This window comes from Podarcis vaucheri (genome assembly GCF_965113315.1).
Source record: "Podarcis vaucheri genome assembly, chromosome: 3".
Taxonomy (NCBI): Eukaryota; Metazoa; Chordata; class Lepidosauria; order Squamata; family Lacertidae; genus Podarcis; species Podarcis vaucheri.
Genome location: NC_138761.1, coordinates 33,901,173 through 33,920,898, shown reverse-complemented (window position 1 = coordinate 33,920,898; position 19,726 = coordinate 33,901,173). Strand labels below are relative to the sequence as shown.

Here is a 19,726-nt window from a genome sequence, read left to right as displayed (position 1 = left end):
AACTAGTAGTCTTATGATTTTTCAAAAATATCTATAAATGACTTAGGGAAAAGGGACTTAGGCAATCGCAACCACCATTGAACACAATGTGTTTTGACCATGCATGATTTGGGCTTTGCATGCTATCCCTGGAACGTAACCCCTGTTTGGTTGGGAGTGTCCTGTATAGAGAAGAAAAGGACTTCCCACCAAAACTTGTGAAACTCCAAGAGAAGGAGGAAAGTGAAAAAAGAAAAGGAGACATTAGCAGAAACCTTAATATATCATGATAAAGTGACAAAGGATTTGAAGAATTAATTGCATCATTTGTTTTGCTAGACATAAGGAACCATGATTTCACATTAAATAGGCATAAACAGTACTTGTTTTATACGTTCAGTGCAAACGCTGTTACTTGGTCTTATTTTTACTTCAGGTTGTCCATCCTTTGTTCCTGTAACATGGGAACATCTGGACAGTTTCATGCACATGTTCCTAATGTTCCCGGCCACTCAAGGGGAATAGGGCTGTTTTCTTGCTCTCAAAAAAGGGGAAAGTCCAAGCTATTTTGAGTGAGGAAAATGTTTATTGATCCTTTAAAGATTCTTTTTCTTCACTGCATGTGAAACAGATGATATGTGTTTTTGACAGCTACCAGGCCATAGACACTGCCTTGGGTATTCCTTGGGCAGTATTTTATGCAAGGTCTCAAGGTCCAGTAACTCCTATATGCTCAGTAACTGGATTGAAACTTGTGGATGCAGTCTCTCACAAGTGTCTCTTTCCCTCCCTTTCTTTTTTTAAAAAAGAGTCCACACAAACAATCCAGGCCCTGCATTATTCAACTGTAGATGGTCCATTAACAGCAAGCAAAGATTTAGAAATTAAAAGCTTAAAAGAAGAAATCGAAAAACTAAGAAAACAGGTGACTGGTAAGTCCTGGCTATTTGACATTTTAACTCATCACTAGTTCTGTTTCTGCTTTTTATGTTCCATTTCATATTTATCAGAAAATAAGGAGCAAACAATGCTTGTCTACACAAACATCCACATTTACATTATCCATTAGTCTACACGTTTGAGTGAGGTGTGGTTCATTCCTTCTTTGCTGATGCATTATTACAGCCTCTGTACCTCATTTGGAATGCTCTGTGCAGTCTGGTGTCCCCTTCTCAAAAAGGATCTCGGAGATTTCAAATTGGATTGTGAATCTGGCTTGTTTGGAAACCATGGTCCATGTTTGCATGTAGTGGGAAGCTGTGGTTTAACTGCAGCTACCAGATTCGTGTCACCACTAGCATGAAGAGAGGAGCGAAGTGGCAGCGAAGGGGCTCCATGTGCTTTTATGCAGCCCACGCGAATCCTGGCTTGTTAAGACAGGATACAGTTGTGTGACTGCCTGCAGCTAATGGTTTCAGTAACATTTTTCTGAGGCAGATATTTGGCCTATGCTCACTTTATGATTTTGCTAGCATAAGCAGTTCAGTGACCAGTTTGCCCTGACTCATAGGCCTGCATGAGTACACAGTAGCACTTCTTCCAGCTGTGCCTGGCAGCAGGGAGACTGTTCAACATTCCAGAAAGGTTTTTCTGATTACCTTTGTAAACACAAGGAGGGTAGCCATAAAAATTGGGAGCTTGCCAGCCTTTATAAGTGGAGTTTGGTATTTATTCACATTTGCACATATAGAATTAAATAATTCATCCCCATCATCACAGTGGCTGTTGTCCTTGGAGATTGAACTCTGCCTTTTCAGTTAATATTGGCTCTTGATATTTTAGACATAATGAGTTTGTGATCACAATTCTGATTGTAATCATACTTGCTTGCTAGAAACAAAGTTTTAAATAAATAGTGTATCAACTAAACTCATGGTTTTCTTGGCATTTTGAGTGAGACTGTGGTTTGGCTGCGGAGTTGGAATTAAATTGGAAGATAAGATCATTCTATTTGAGGTTTTTTTATTTAAAAAATCCTAAAATATAGTTGTTTTTTCATGATCACAGCTATACAGGAATGTATTTTCTGTCCAAAACAACTGTATATGGAAAAACTACACTGAATAACTCTGGCATCCCAACTTGGTTAGGGTATGCATGGAAGAGTTTATGATCTGATTTGGTTTCTTGTATAAATCACTTATTCAAGTATGAATGCTGAAGTGAAATTTATGGCTGGTATATTGTTATATAGAGTAGCTTACTTGTTCCTCAAAAATGTGCTGAAAGTGGGATCAAATTCAATACTGAATTTATAAATTGAGATGGGTTGTCTGATAATGAAATTAGTTCTTCCAGTTGTTGATGATCTCAGTGACATGTTTGTATTAAATTGTGTAGTATTTTCCAAATTATACTGAACATTGGTGGGGAAACTATTTCAGACTGAGAGATGGATTGGAACTTCCCCAACCTTCCAGGGCCCACATACCAGTGGTGGGTGGGGCAAAAATAAATATGGCTTGGGAAAATGCATGTACCTGACTTGTTCCCATGCAACATAGTGAGGCCTTGGGAAGGAGCAAAGCACTTGCGTGCATTCAACCAAAGTTCATTTTAAACTATGGATTAATGTTGTGGTTGAAGCAGATCACTGAATTCTTGCATGGATTTTTCTCACCTAAATTTTAAGTCAAAGCTTCAATTTTATTTGTATGGTATTACATTAAAAAAAAAATCTATATATTTCGACTGGTGATGCAGCTGTGAAAAGCAGAAAGTTAAAGTGTTGCCATTGGTAAATGGGTTTCCATTGCATGAGAAAAAGGACAACAGAATATTTTTATAAATGCACAAACAGCAGATACTTGGAACACTGGATAATTCCATGAAAACGTCACCTTACAGACTCCTTTTTCATTTTCATATCACTTAAGGATAATTTCCCAAGCAACAGTTTTTCGAAATGGTATTTTACATGTTTCTTTTACTTATGCAAGGGGCACAGGTGGCGCTCTGGGTTAAACCACAGAGCCTAGGACTTGCCCATCAGAAGGTTGGCAGTTCGAATCCCCGCGAAAGGGTGAGCTCACATTGCTCGGTCCCTGCTTCTGCCAACCTAGCAGTTTGAAAGCATGTCAAAGTGCAAGTAGATAAATAGGTACCGCTCTGGCGGGAAGGTAAACGGCGTTTCCGTGTGCTGCTCTCGTTCGTCAGAAGCGGCTTAGTCATGCTGGCCACATGACCCGGAAGCTGTACACCGGCTCCCTCAGCAATAAAGCGAGATAGGGTCGCAACACCAGAGTCGTCCGCAACTGGACCTAATGGTCATGGGCCCCTTTACCTTTCTCTTTAAAAAGAAAGCATTTAAATTATCTGTGACATATTACTTGATTATTTTTGTAGGGCAGATCAAGGCAGCTAACAAACAGTTTAATGTTTATCAGAGTAAATATTATGTGCTGTGCCTAATGTTTTATATATATGTGTGTGTAAAGAAGCTTACAAATGTTACATTGGTCACTAAAGAATTACCCATACTGTAAAATACGTTTCTTTGTATCTGTAAGGATATTGGAGTATAAAAAGGTGTTATAAAACCACTCTTTTTTTCCTTTCCATTTTCCAGTGCTATTTCTCCTGTTACTAATCTGTTCTCAGATTGCATCTCTTATTGTGGGGCCCCAGAGTGTGGTTCAGAGTCATTTAATCTTATGCTTGTACAGATCAGAAACAAGACACTGGATCCTACAATGGGTCCTGGGAATCCTTCACAGGCAGTCTGATGCTGTGCATATTTGTTCAGAGCTTAGTTCTACTGTGTTCAGTTTACTCCTGAAGAGTATATAGGACTGGCAACCTACTAAGACTCACCAGCATGCTGTGGTGGTCATGGTTTGAGAACCATTGTTATATAGTGATACAGCTGCTTTTGTGTAGAACTACAGCTGTTAACCTAGAACAGGAAGACTGAATGGGAAATAGCTTATCACTAGATAATAGATGCTGAATCTGGATTTTAATTTTGTTTCTTTATTGAATGCCTGCTTAAGAACACTTCTAGTGAAAATAAGAGTTGAAGTGTTTCACATTGGAGTTCTGCTCAGCAGTAGTCTTAGTAAATTATGGCATTTTTCTCTCCCCATCATTCCGAACAATGAAAGCCTAGCATATGCTTTTAGTTTTTGAGGTTGAAGTTATAATATTTAGTTATCTAAGTTACATAGGAGAAAATGTTGAGGAATCTTTAATATAGTGAAAAAATGTAAGGGAAAGAGTAGACAAGAGAGCAAAGTAATTTACACGTGAAAGAGAGATTTATTTTGGCTCTCTTTAACAGTATATCAATTTCGTGTGCTGGTGACTTCAGCAGAGAGTTAATCATTTCTGCCATTGAGATACAGCTGTCGTTTAAGCTTTCTCAACTTATTAAAAGGAGAGTTTGAGAATTTATTCAGCACTAGCTATGTATACAATTGCTGCTCTTTCAGAACCATGTTGGTGAAAAAGATTAAGCCAGTGTTGGGATTCTAGACTAGAGAACGCTGGTCGCAAACTTAAGCCTGATTGAAATAATTTTGGATGGATTGGGTAGATTTCTTTATGACATTTTGTGACATAGCTGAGATATTTTAAATGCATTTTTTAAATGCATGTTTGCTTTTAAAGTGGTTTACGGGGTTTTCTTTGAGTAAAATATTTCAGGAGTATGTTTCTTCAGTAGTTGCAGATGCAATAAACCTAACAGGACATGCAAACACAAATCATAGAATCTTAGAGCTGGAAGGAACCAAAGGGTCGTCTAGTCCAGCCCCCGCAATGGTGTTAGCATTAGAAATAAAAAAAGGTATCTGAATGTAATGTGAATATGATCAACAAGATATTGCCTTTAGTAATTCAATATTTTTGGTAGTTTGTTTAAAAACACACACAAAAGCAGAACATCCTGCTATTTGATTTGTAATGTCATAGCATTGCATGTTGTGATTATACATCATAAAATTGCATACTATTTCTGGCAATCAGCTAAAGTTGAAAATTTAAACAGTGAAGGGTTTTTTAAAAATCTGATCTTAAAATTACTATGCTGAACCTGGAGTTCCATTTCCTTGGAATTAAGATATGTTGAAACAGTTAGACTTTGTCCCTGAGAGCAGAGTGTTGTTGTACTTCTGGCTGGTTCAGTGCTTCTGTCTGTCATGGTTGTGGCTACATACAGCAGATTTATTTCTGGTTGTGTGTTCTTTTCTGTATTAGGTTCCTCTCTGGGGTTAGCACATATGGATTATTCAAGTCCAAGTGAGATGTGTGGCCATGTTTTCTTGTTTCTGTCTTCCTGTACCTTTCCATTAAAAAGGCAAAACCTTCCAGACAGCGACTTCTTAATACTTTTTCTTTCTCATTATAGAAATAATTAGCTTTGACATTATACATAGTACAATTCAGGGAACATTTAGAAATGCAGAGTAAGACATTATTCTATGTAGCTGTTGGTTCTTTTTTTCTTGTTTCTCATCGACAAAAGAAATTTGGGGATGGGAATTGAATATGGTCAGTCTGCTGTGCATGATCACAAAAAATTGATAGCTATCTGTCAACTTGATAGAACAAGGATGATGCTGGTAAAGTGGTGGTAAAGGAGGTTGTGTGTGGCAGCATCTACTCCCTAGAACTTGCTGTTCATTAAAATTAGACAGGCACTTTCACCGTTTTCAGAGCTTGTTTAGGCAAGTCTACCCTGACATGTAATTCTATTATTTATATCTGTTTTAATGTGCTTAACTTTTTAAAGGCTGCCCTGAAAGTTCAATAAAATGTTTGGAAACGAACAGGTTTAAGACAGAGGTTGAGAGCAACCAGCTGTCACGATATTCTGTTGCCTACCTAGGCAAATTTTCACACTAGCTCACTGTTTTCTATCCAGCAACAAGCAAATTAGTAACATCAGTATAGGAAAGTGGACCTTAAAGAAACTCTGGTTTTGATATGTGCAAATGTGAATGCATAACTAAATGTGGAATCTCATCAGCAACTTATTTTACAGAAGGGACAGTTCGAAACAGAGATGGAAGTTGTCTCTAGAGCTAGGAAGCCCTGTTGCTATAAATAACACCCCACACACATCTCTGTTGCTTTCTAGTTGGCAACTTATTGTTCAACAGGTAATCCTCAGAGGGCTGGATTTAGCCTTGGGGTCTTAATTGGCTATTCGCTATTGTATAGCAGTAAGTATTATATTTTACCCTATGATGCTTAACAATAATTTTCTTTCCTAGATTCTGGACGACTGGAGCAGCAGCTTGAAGAGGCCAGTTCTGCAAGGCGAGAATTAGAAGATGCTTCCAGACACATCAAAACATTTGAGAAGCAAATCAAAGCACTAAAGCAAGAAAGGGATGATCTTAATAAGGTAAAAATGATTTCATCTGTGCTTTTATTTAAAGACCATGCTTGCACCCACTGCACTTGAGGAACACTTTACTTGAGATTTAAATGGTCTTAACATACGTATACAGGGGGAAAATATTACACTGTATAAACATATCAATCTGAATGCTATTTATGAAATGGTTATTATTTAAAGAGCGTTGTTAGCCTTGCCAAATGTGTGCTCATGAAGTAATACCTTCTGGTACATAAACAACTGGGAGGGAGTGGGGATTTGCTCTAATGCCAGGAGAACCTCTTCCCATAGCAGTCCTGGTTCTATTCTTGCCAGAGGACAGGTTGCTGTGGGTCTGATAGAGCAACCTCATAAATGAGCACATCTAACCAAATCAACAGAAGTACAGCATGATGAGTGATAGGAAATTTGCTTTGGATCAAAGGTGCAGGTATTCCATCTTCGGTTTAGTTAGTTGGTATAAGGGCCCCGTTAATGAGTGGCAGGGTGTTTCACCTGATTGAATTAGGAAGCAGTAGATCTTGTGATCTGGCACATCCATGATCTCCTTAGCCCAGAGCAAAGAAGACAAGGCTATATTAATTTCCATGACAAAAGAGGGTGGTGACTGGTCCTGCCAATATAATCTGTCTTTGAGAGTCAGTTTTTCCAAACTAGCAGTTAAAGACAAGATAGAGACTAAGATAGGAGTGTGAAAGTGAGCTAGTGCTGGAAAGGTTTGACTTTGGCCATAGCTACATATAATTAGCTGAATTATAACCAATCATAACCAATTCAAATTTGGTTATGAAGTTCCAATGAATGCTAGCATTTTTGTGGAACCTTTTTTGCTTGTTAAAACACTTGTTAAAGATTCTTTACAGAATTTCTTGTTTGGGGGTGGGAAGTGGGCAACTGATACTTGTTTATATTAATTCTGCAGCCCATCTAGTGGCAGAATTCTAAAATTCATAGATATTTTATCTTTTGCTTTTGACTGCAGGAACTAATTGAGTCTAGTGAAAGATTAAAGGCCCAAACCAAAGAGCTGAAAGATGCACACAGCCAACGGAAACTGGCTATGCAAGAATTCTCTGAGATGAATGAGCGTCTTACTGACTTGCATTCACAAAAACAGAAACTTACTCGTCAAGTCAGAGATAAGGAAGAAGAGATGGAAGTGGTGATGCAAAAAGTAGAAAGCTTGAGGCAAGACCTACGCAGAACAGACAGAATGAAAAAGGAAGTAAGTCACTTTTGGGATAGTAACTACAAGGAAGGTTGACCAAAATAAAGCCTATTTCCCAGTGAATTTTGTTGACATGGAATAATAGTTGACAAATAATTTACTTTTGCTATTTGTTTGTAATTCTCTGCAGTAGCTTCAGTATATTTTCAGAGTGTTTCATTTTTTTCAGTCTGGCTTTATAAAGTCTGGAAGATTTTTTAAAAAATTGAGTATCTCAGTATAAATTTGCAAGCTAGGCAACGTTAATGGAGGGAAGATGAAGGGTTGCATTCAATATAGTGCTAAGTAGCACTTTGCATGAGCAGAATGACTTCTGCTTGTGTAACAATACTTCTCTCACTGCTTCCCCCTCCCCATGCCCCCTAAATTTCTTCCGGGTTTTTCCCCAAACCTCCAGAGCAGATGCGGTCATGGTGTTGGGGGTGGGGGGGGATGTCTTGTTGCACAAGCAGAGGTTATTTCGCTTACACATTTATTTAATGGAATACTGATAATGTATCAATGCTTTTTATTCCATTTTGTGAAAAAAATACAGAATAAAGTCAGGTATCAGGAATCCCTTTTATCTGTTGTGAATAGATACAATATTCGCTTACAATTTTAAGAGTGCAATCATATACATGTTTACTTAGATGTAAGCCTTATTTAGTCCAGTGAGACTTGTACTCAGGTAAATGTGTATAGGATTGCAGCGTGTCTGATTATATGATCTGTTTTACTATTTATTATTAATATTTAATTATTGATGTATGTAAATGAATTAGCCATGCTTTTGTATATAATGGCAAAACAACAAAACGATTATTATTTAATAACAGAGAATAGAAGTATTTGCAGCTCTGAGTGAAGATTGCTAGACAACACAGCTGCATTGTAATATGACTCCTTTCCAGAAGTTGGAGGCTAAAAATAGGAATGAATAATACACTGCAGTTGCTTACCTACTTACCTGAGTAAGCTTCATTGAACTTAGTGGGAGTTCAGTGAGTAGACATGTATAGAACTGTTAGTGTACAATCTAAGCACCCTTATTCCAGCTGATGTCAGCGGGACTTACTGAAAGTCAGGGTGGTTTGGGAAGTTCATTGCCCTTGGCTTCTGCCTAACCATCCGAAACAGGTCACAGTTGAGGACAGAATACTAAGAAACATGAGTTCTTTTTCTGTGCATTATAAAAGAAACCAACGTTCAAAACAGTGGTTATGATTTTTAAAAAAATATTTTTGTAGCTGGAAGTTCATGCTGAAGCTGCAGCTGCTGAGGCATCCAAGGACAGGAAATTGCGTGAGCGAAGTGAGCAGTACTCTAAGCAGCTGGAAAATGAGTTAGAAGGACTAAAGGTCAGTCTTTGTTAACTTCATCATTTTAAAATGGAATAGCCACATATTAGATCTGATAGATCACTGTCAGACACAGAATAAAGAGGAATGCAAGTTAGTAGTGTATATTATTGTATCTAGTTATGGAGGGAAAAACAAAAACTTTTGAATGCTTGCTTCAATGTACTTCCAGCACATTAGTACAAACTCTTTTCCTCAATTACCTCATTTACATGTAATATGAAAGGTTAGAGAATCCCAAGAAATGTTACTAGTTTGTTTCTTCTAATGCAAAGTTTCCCAGTTGTAACTAGAATAGTGTGCATTTAGAGACTAATGGAAAGCCATTTTCCAGTGGATCAAACAGGGGATTTTGTTGGGAACTTTGTCTTGCTATGGGATGGCAAGATGAGGTGGACCATGGACATGATAATTTCTGAGTGTCCTCTCTGACATTACAGATTCCATGCTTCTCTTTGGTATTTATGGGAACTGTAGTCAATGAAACAGGCCAGATAACGACCAGAGTGCAGATTGCGACTGTCTCACTCCAAAGGTGGCCGAAGAGAGGTTAGAGCATATAATCGTACATACAACATGGCAGTGCAGGCAGTGGAGAATGCGTATTTTGCTGCCTCTGCTGCATCCTCAGATAGCCGCACAGCAGAGCTGTCATTAACACCTGTCTTATCAGGCCTGTTATAACCTATTTGGCAAGCAAAATCAGCCACCTTCACTATCTTGATGCCATTATCATGCTGTCCCCATTGAGGCATCCTGTGCCACACCTAGGTCAGTTTTGTGGGATCAGTTTCAGTTGATGCGGCTTGATGACGTGGACAAGGAACTTGCATCTTTACAACTGATGACATGCCCACTCTACCCATACCATTCATGGCTACTTAAAGCTAGCCTAGGGGCTGTAGGTGACAGTACCATTGCATGCAGTCATGATGACTGCAGTTGATGAGGCAGTAGTATGCCTCCCCTAAGAAAGACTGTTCTGGACCCAGTAATAATAATTATGGGTTCTGGACCCAGTAATAATTACTCCCTGGCCACAAATAAGCCTTTTTGGGGTGAATGTGCTTTAGAGGGTTGTGATGTGGTGACTGCAGACATAGTTCCATAATAATGGTTTATCTGGATCCGTTTCAGTCTTGAGTTCAGGCCTCATTGGGGGACTGAATGGGCTTTCATTGCCACTTTTATCAAAAGAGGGACAAGCGGAGTGCAACCTTGCTCCTTCCACATATCACCTTCGTGACACCACTGACTGTGGTATGCTCATGGATCAACTGTATTGGATTTATATCAGTGCCCCTGTGTTTCTGTGGTTCTGTTCCTATCTGCAGGGTCAATTCCAAAAAGTAGCATTAGGGGGGGTGCTTCTCAAGTTCCTTGCTTTGGGGTTCCACAGGACATAATTCTGTCCCCAATGCTATTTAACATCTATATGAAGCTATTGAGAGTAGGCCTTGTTTGGAGTGAATTGTCATCCGTAACACCTGAATTGGGAGTGGCCAGGCATGCTGAGAACTGATGCCTGGACACAGTGGCTAGATAAGGGCCAGTGAAACAAACCCTGTTAAGCTGGAGACCCTGTGGGTGAGAGGTTCTTGTGTCTGGGAGATAGACCAGTTTCCTGACTGGATGAGGCTACACTCACTCTGAAAGAGGAGGGAGACCCAAGTAGTAGTCATGGCTTGGAGCACCTTTTACCAGCTTTGGCTGGTATGCCATCTACAGCCATTTATATATTGTCAGGCAGAAAAGCATATCCTGAAGTAGAATTGTGCTTTTAAATATAAGAAATTCAGTGTGCTTTTTTTAAAAAATTGTTAGTGTTTTCAATCTGTACTTGAACAGAATGCTGAAATGACAGGAGACAATTAAGGCTTCACTCATATGAATGCTTTCCTTAAGAGTATGACCCATTAAATGCTGTGGGGTTCACTTCTGGGTATATATGCATAGGTTTTCACTGCAATACTGTTAAAGCCCACGGATCATGTTACGTTTACCAATCTATTGCTTGATACGATACAGTATAGGGTGTCTTTGCTGATTGTTAGTTTGACATTGATTTCAAAACAACTTGGATATTGATGTAAAATGTAATTACAGTTAGTTGTACTTTCACTTAAATGTGTTTCTCTCTCTCCCCCCCCCCCACTAGATTGAGGTATTTCTAAGCTCATACTTTCATAGTTCTGCAATGAAGACTAATCATGGAAGCTAATTATGAGATGTCCCCTTTTTTTTAATAGCAAAAACAAATTGGTCGCTCCCCAGGGGTGAGCAGCACAGAACATCAACAAGAGATCACAAAATTAAAATCTGACTTGGAGAAGAAAAGCGTTTTTTATGAAGAAGAGATATCTAAACGAGAACTAATACATTGTAATGAAATAAAAAATTTGAAGAAGGAACTGCGTGATGCAGAAAGCCAACAACTTGCTCTCAAAAAAGAGATCCTAATCTTGAAAGACAAGTTAGAAAAGACAAGGAGAGAAAGGTATGCATAATCCAGTTATTTTGCTGCTTGATTACATGTCCATTTGCCAAACCCAATGTCTGTGCATGAATCTCTGCAAGATTTTTGCAAAACCGATGCCACTGTGGCAAATCAGATACAATAGTTACATTCAGGATATGTGGTACTTCACCATACTTACACTGACTGTATGTAAATGTTCAACTTTGTTTAACTTTGAGGCAACAAAAAGTCTATTTTAGATTCTGAAGTGTACCTAACCTGCAGTACTAAGCAAACCTGGTAGAAACTATTTCCAACTAAACATTAGGAGGAATAAGTAATTGATAAGTAATTAAAACTGGTGGCTTGAGCCTAAGCTTTATATTAGAGTGGCAGTACTATTTTGATGGATAGTGTTCCTAAACAATCTCCATTGTTTGTCCTTCACGTGTTGCAGCAGGCAAGTTTTGATATATATTAGTTACATCTGCATGATGTACATGGAATCATTTCATTACATTCTCACAATGACATAGTGAGATGGTTGAAGCTGACATTTCACTCATTGTATCACATGACTGAAATATGGAGTTGAAAACATATTTCCCTGGGCACAGGTTTGCCGGGTCCCAATACCCTGTACTTGCTGGTTCTTCAGTGATGCACTGCACAGAAACATTTATGCAGGTGTCTTCATTCATATAAGACTGTATGTTTACTCTGTACATATGTTGTTACTCAGTATACATATTTGTTCATGATCGCTGGTGCCTGTTCTTTGTTTGAGCTCAGATTGCTCAAAGTAAATGGGAGAGGGATCCTTTATTATTTAATTTTCGGTGAAATAATAACACAGTCTATGTATTCCCACCCATCTCAACATATCATAATCCACTGGAATGATACAGAGCTTGCTTTATGAGGCAGTTGGATAAGGGAAACTTGAGAAAGTAAAGAACCCACCTCATTAAGTATATAGTTTCCCATTGACCTGCAGCACAATCTGCTTCAGAAAGTGAGAAAATTGGTGGAGGTGAGGAGGTGAGCAGCACTTTACTTCTTTTTCAGATCAAGAGAAATGCAGGTTAGAATTGAGAGGCCAGGTAGAATCTTGCATTTTGCCCTCTTGAGTGATTCATTTCACATGGTGAGAATTCTTAAAATGCCTGGCCTCTTTGTTCAAACTCTGTATACTGGAGTTATGAACATTGACACAACCAGGAGGTCCCAAAGTTGTAAATCTGCTTTGTTGTTTTGCTTTGCTTTTTCTCTCCTCTAGCCCTCTCAAATGCATTGCTTGTCTTTGACGTGAACAAGTAATATGTCAGAGTTAAGGTACTGCTTATATCTGCTAGCACAAGAAGTGTCACTTAAGGTGTCTCGAGGCTTTTCTGCTCCAGATTTCATCCAGTGCTAACATTCGTCATCAATCCACTCTAGACACAAGCCTTCTTTATCTGTTCTGACAGGATGGTTTGTTTTCTCTCTCTACCATGGTAGAAAGAAGTGGCGCTGAGAATGCCCCTCAGTTGTATTTATCAGTAACAAACTTACTGGCTCATAAAATGTTCAAGTATCTTATAATTGTATGCTACCGTTGCCTCATATTAACAGGAGATTCCCGGGTTTTAAAAGGTGTAGCCCAAAGATGATCAGAAGGACAAAAATAAAGATCAGTGCAGTACCCAAGCAGGAAACTAAATATAATGATAAGCTGCAACTTTATGTGTGTCACTTGCTTTCAGGGCACAGTAAAAAGATTACGTAAGATGGTACTGGTAAGCAGACGTGTGTTTTCCTTTTTCTGTGAATGAAAATAAGAAACTTGCAGGATAGCTGCTCCCTTTTCAGGAAAATATGGTGCACTGCCATGCAATTTTCTTTTGTGAGGTTTTGAAGATACTATTAACATAGTAAGCTACCCACCCACCTGGCTCGAGTTTTATCATTATTTTCTTCCTTTGACTTTTTTGGGGGAGACATGTGTGAGAGCTGTTGCTAAAAGCATCAACTGAGCCCTTTCCTGTTGATCTAATTGTAGCTTTGCAAATTGTAAAAGGGCTGTAGCTTGCTTTCAAAAACCAGATGAGGCTGCTACATTAACGGCCACACAACTGTCCCCTGTTTCATCTGCTAGCATTCCCCTATGTTACACAGGTTCCTTCTGTCATTTCATGAAAATGTTTGGTGTATGGGTCAGTAGAGCGGACTTGAGAGTTGAAACAATTGGCTCATCCTTTCCCACTTCCAGATGTAGCAAGGTATGAGTAGACATTTGTGATGGGCTATCTCGATAATTTATATGTATTTAGGGTTCTGAAATACCTACATGGAAAATGTAGGATCCTTGAGTTTCCCCATGCATGGTACAACTGCAGTTTCTCGTTTACCATTGAGGTGCAGAAGATGATAAAAGTATCAGAGGGGTGTGTGTGTGTGTGTGTGTGTGTTTCATGCTTTATTCTCTTTTAGATAACCTGATACAACTACAGGTGGGGATGGAAACCTGTGACCCTCTTGAAGTAGTTGGACTATAACTCCCATCAACCCTGACCTGACCATAGGCCATTATAGTTGTGACCAATGAGAGTTGTGGTTGAGCAACACCTGGGGACCATACATTCCCTACTGTTTTAGGACATAACATTCTCTTCACAATTTAGGTGTCCCCCCACACAAACAATGTGGGGTTGGTGTTCCCTCATTTAAGAATATTTCTGCTCCATATAACATAAACCATTCCCCTTGCTGAATTTTTTCTATGGCAGCCTTAAAATTCCTGCAGTAGGTCAGGCATTAAAAATCAAAATAGATAGCTTTAGTAAGACATTTGGAATTCAGTAGTTTGAATCTATTACCACCAACCTGAAAAGTCATAAAGCAAGTAGTACTTAAGAAAACATCATTGTGTTAAAAGGCAAATCATTCTTCATTCACTTGTTTTTATTTCATAAACAAATATGAATAAGGCTGCTTTGGTACTGTAATATTGAATAATAGGACTGAAGGAATAGGTGAAGCATCTGTGGGTCTTAGGTGAAATCAAGCTGAATTACTGAAAAAGACAAAACGTGCTTCAGTATATATTTTTTAAAGCACACACACCTGAAAACCATAAAACAAATAGTTGTCAGAGCTACATTTTGATGTGATGAATGTGATAGAATAGTTTTATTAGCTGTATTGCCTGCCCATGATTGTCAAAGCCATGAATGAGTTATGTAAGCATTTCCAAGCAAGGAAATGATAAAAGCTTTATGCCACACGTGTACCTCACACAACCCATTTCTGGAAAAGAAGCTGCAAAGGTTATTAGCAACTCTTTTCATTGCTCATTTAAGCCCTGTGCAAACAGTCTCTACCTTCAGTGGAGGTTTGAGATTGTGCCCTCAGACCTTGCCCTTGGGATTTGAGGTTGTGTTTAAATAGAGGCCTATATGCATGGAGTTGACATGTGCAGGTGTAATCCTCCCAGTTTGCAGGGGTCTAGATCAGACCTGCGTGTACTGCATTACATGCACGTGGGCTACTTTTGATTGAGACTTCCAGCTTGTAGATGTCAGGTGGGTTTGCAGCTTGATTCCACTATCCCACTGCATGTAGACAATCAACACCTGCACTAGTTAATATACCTTAGATGTGGAAGCAACACTAGAGTAGTTGGCATCAACCTAGCTACTGGCCTTTCTCTAGTTTTTCCCTTACTCTTTGAGGTGCCTTTAATGTTAAAGGATGTTGCAGTTCATATTCTCAATGGGTTGGGTTGTGGTTTCTGCTGCTGTTCTGTTTTGCTATTTTAGTTCTGTTCCAAACGTACTATTGTGATTTTATAATTGTATGTTAGGGCTTTTTATAGTGTGCTTTTTTGAAAAACCTTCTTGGGCAATATAAAGAGTGGAAAGGAAGTTACGTAAAAGAAGTCGGGAAGCATGTGAGATAAAATTGCCAAATGGGGTCATTGTGAGAAATAGGAAACAAAACAATATGCCAAAAATGCCCTTTATCAAAATAACATGTAGGCAGTATAGGCTGTGTGACAACACTAATTTTAAATTCTTTCAAAAAACAAGTTGAATACCTCAGTGAATGAGCAGGAGTACTTTTATTTCATCTTATTCCATGGTTTTGCAAGGAACTAAAGCAAGTCAGTTAGATTGTTGCTTTCCTGTTGATTCGAAAATGTATTGAAAAAGCCTATTTATGTTCCAGTTTATGTTCCCAGGGGGAGTCACTAAAATATTGGCAGTTTCATGCATCATAGCCTACCTTGTTTTGAGTTTATGAATTTTTATTATATTGGTTACCCTGCTTAACTTAGCCTTCATTTAAAAACAAAGGACTGCCTCACATGTGCATGGTGACATCTACTGATATTTCCAAGGAGTGCCTAGAACAATTTTGAGTATTCTTTTAAAAACTGAATACACTGCAAGGGGAGTACTGATCAGTTTTACGCATCATTATTTCAGAATTACAAAAGGACATCATCTGTATTCTCCTTCCACTGTGAAAATATATCTTTAAATGATGACACCATAGGCATGTTCAGGCATTTGTTTGAATGCACAAATGTGCATTTCCCCATCCATGGATGCAGAGTTTATGTGTTCAGACAATGCCTGAACATGTAACATCTCATAAATATATATAGAACTGGAACTTACTGTTTTCCCCCTTTTTTTTACAAAGTATCGACCTAGTACACATTCACTGGTGCAACTTAGTATGCGTGTTTAAATTTCCACTGATTTTTGTGATACTTGGAGCCTGATCCTATGAATGGTTATGTACAGGTAAGGCCCAATGAGACCATAGTGTGCTTTGACTGCAGTCTGAAATATTTAACCACGCTCTGGTTTCTGCTTCACATTTTCTACAGTTCTTGAGCCAAAAGACAACTGAAGTGTATGGACAGAGGAGAAGTGTTTCAGAGACTAGAAAGAACAAATACTCTTCACTGTGGCTCTAAAGTTTATGTTTGCTTAGCTCTGAGCTAGCATTCTAAACTACCTCTGACTTTTCCCTGTGTTCCATTATTTACTGGTCTTGTTTCTTTCAGGAGAGCTGTTTTCCACTGCAGTCTCAGCTGAGACTCGCAGCACATCAGATTTCTAAGGCTACCACCAAAGTGGTTTAACATAAAAGCTTCATACTGCGTTTTCCCCATCGTCTCATATTGCATCAGATGCAAATTTAAAGCTACTTCACAAGCTGTGAATGAAACCACCAATACTAGAAGCACAAAAAGTACTAAGTGCATATAAACTAAGACAAAAATGCAACCAAATGCTTAATTAAAGACTCTGACCTGTTGTCTGAGAAGTTAGCCTTAAACCCATGTCTCCCACATAGCTGTGAGACCCATTATCCATTCCCCTGATAGTTAATGCTTTAATCTTTTTTGGCTTTCTCCCAGATTGTTCTTCATATGCATGGAATCTGTTGGTTGGGGAGAGGGATGGGTGGTGTTGGATTACAGAATTAGAGTTTAAACAGTAGTGATTAATATGCTACATTGTTAGAATGAAGTGTTATGTTTCAAATGATGCCTAGCAACACACAAATTCAGAGCTGGGTCTGATATTCCTGTGCTATATTTCAAAGTCTTATTGAAACAGTAAATGAATTTCAAATTAGAAATAGGAAATTCAAACCAAAAATACTCTTACTGAGTACTATTGTCATGGCTCAAATGCTGGCTGATAAACATTGGTGGCTAGTTTTGCTGAACTGCAAGAAATATTGACTAAATTCTATCACCAAGACATTGTACCAACATAGCCCTCATTCACATGTAACACTAAGCCAAACGATAGCTTAGCACAAATAAGCAAACATGCAGGATCCTAGAAATATTGGATCTGCATTGTTCCTTCTTCGTCGTTCTAGTGCTGCACTTCGCTGATCTAAGCTTAGTGTGTCATCTGAACCCAGGTTCATGTTTTAGCTCTCTCAATACAGACCACAAATGGGCAACTATAGGAAAAACTTAGTTCTGTCCATACAAACCATGGGCTATAACTGAAGTTCTTTATTACAGATTTACTTGTATAACAAGAATACATATAGTGTCTCTGTTTTCAATTCATAGAATCTTTTTCACAGTTCAGTTACATTTGGTGTGAGACACTGCTGTCGTAGACATTACGCGATCGGGGAAAAGGGGGATACTGATCCTTCTTTCTGTTGTATATTGTTTGTGCAAGGTTTTTTTGTCAGCATGATGTGAGTAGGCCATGTATGTATGTATGTTGAGAGATGAGAGGTTGGTACGTTGGGTTGGTTGCAGTGTGGTTTGTTTGTTTGTATGTGTGAGTGGGCGTATTGGGTCATATTAGCCATATTGATCCACATGCCTGCTCATTCACTTTAAGCAATGGTTTGACTTAGCCTGATGTGAAAGGCAGGCCAGTATGACTGAAATCTCTTAACCATGGTGAAAGATTAGAAATAGAGTGTATTACTGAGCATTCCCTCTCCCTTGATCCATTGCCCTCAGGTCTGGTTAAGCATTACATCCACAATGAAATCTACCATGGTTATACTAACTAGATGTTAAAGATATGATGGAGAAGCATCCCCTGTTTTACCAGGGAAACCCAGCATGCTCCTTCTTGACTTGCTTTATGATGGGCGTTTAAGGCCTACTGATTCTAGCAGGCTTTCAACATCTATTATATGGCATACTTCAATAAATGTAGAGTGATAAAATAGTAGGCCACATAGAAAAGTCATAATATTTTGAAATATATAAAACAAACTAGGGATCCAAATGGATAAAGATTTTAAATTGGGGATCCCATGATTTGCTGCTCTTGGTCATCTTGAGAGTTATTCGGTTTGCAGTTAAATTAAAGTACATGCAGATCTGCATGCAGAGGTTTCTGGTTGGGCTGGGAAGGACTCCTGCTCGAAACCCTGGAGAGCTGCTTCTGGTCAGTGTGGACAGTATAGAACCAACGGCCTTACTTGGTGTTAGCACCTTTCGGCATTCTAAGTCCTATGCCTCCTCCCACTTTAGACCTCTGTGACCCCTGAAAAGTCTCATTCTTCTCGGCGCTGGAGGCCCAGCACACATCCTGGAGAGCCTTCCTGGGAGGTACTGGGAGGAGGGCAAATTCCCTTCCATAAACTTCCCAATTACAGATTTTGGAATTAAAGTCAGTGGCTCATGCTCATCTTTGTGCCAGTTTGGGGACCGCTTCCCCATTCTGCTCTTTGCTCTCCCATTTTTCTTCTCTAGCAATGTGTTTGGCCAGGACAGGACTTTAGGGAGGGCTGTATGTGTCTTGTTTTCATTTGTAGGATTCTCCAATCTGGTAACTGTACATTTGTTACATGTGGTGATGTTTAGAAAGTACTTGGCTTATTTTATATCTGGTAAATTGACACATGGATGTTTTCAGGTATTAGATTTTGTCATAATTAGGACCATTCTATTAACCTAATGAGAATCTTCATGCATGGGAGTTTTGCAGTTCCGGGCACCATATATGGCAACTCTTTCTTTCACTAGCTTCAGAATTGCAAAGGGTTGTAAAAATGAATAAGGATATTGAATCATAATGTTTACTCTTAACTATGACTGTTTGAGATTCGTGGAAACCTTCTCACAGCATTAAAGCAAGATTGGGTGTCATCCAGAGAACTCCAGCCCTGCCTGATTTCCTTCAAAAATTAATGCAACTTTAACTCGTTCCATTGCTTTCACTGGTTTCATCCAATATGTTGTATTTGGACAATGAATAAGAGGTCAAGGTTAAGTATTTTTTACAATAGAATGACAAATGCCTGCTAACTGGGACTCTGGTGTCCCACATTAAAGAGAGGTTAATTCGTACTCCTAACACAGAACACATTGTCTTGTTGTCCTGAGGCAAAACAGATAATCATGTTATTCCAGTTTCAGTGCAGATGTGCAGATTACTGTATAATATTTTCTTAGTTACTGTATATGTCAGTCCTTAATGTTCTGCAAGATTTCTGCTGAAGCATATATTTGTACTATTTTCCATATATGCTAATGATTTATTGCATTTTGTATTATCCCTTAGCCAAAGTGAAAGAGAAGAATTTGAAACAGAGTTCAAACAGAAATATGAACGGGAGAAGATTCTCTTGACAGAGGAGAACAAAAAGCTTTCTGCTGAGCTTGATAAGGTAAGTGTTTTGTGGGTGAAATTAAAAAATTGAGCAAAGGTGAAAAATTCATAAAGGAGCATATAACTGGGAAAATGTGAATAACTTCCAATACTGATTCAAGTATAATTAATTATGTTCCCATGATGGGAGTTTAGATTTGATGATATCTCTATTCATTTCCAATTAGATCCCACAAAATTACTGAATAATATAGATTAAGATACACTGGCATGCTG

At 38.6% G+C, this 19,726-nt stretch overlaps 1 protein-coding gene across 4 annotated transcripts in view; it reads left to right on the top strand.

Annotated features, from left to right (window-relative positions):
• CDC42BPA (CDC42 binding protein kinase alpha) overlaps positions 1-19,726 on the top strand; it is a 157,404-nt gene that overhangs the window by 79,405 nt on the left and 58,273 nt on the right. For all 4 annotated transcript variants that reach the window (XM_082214792.1, XM_082214791.1, XM_082214790.1 and 1 more), the window contains exons 11-16: positions 789-911; positions 6,195-6,328; positions 7,305-7,547; positions 8,780-8,890; positions 11,140-11,387; positions 19,403-19,508. In XM_082214792.1, coding sequence (XP_082070918.1) covers positions 789-911; positions 6,195-6,328; positions 7,305-7,547; positions 8,780-8,890; positions 11,140-11,387; positions 19,403-19,508 — 965 coding nt within the window. The remainder of the gene's footprint in view (positions 1-788; positions 912-6,194; positions 6,329-7,304; positions 7,548-8,779; positions 8,891-11,139; positions 11,388-19,402; positions 19,509-19,726) is intronic.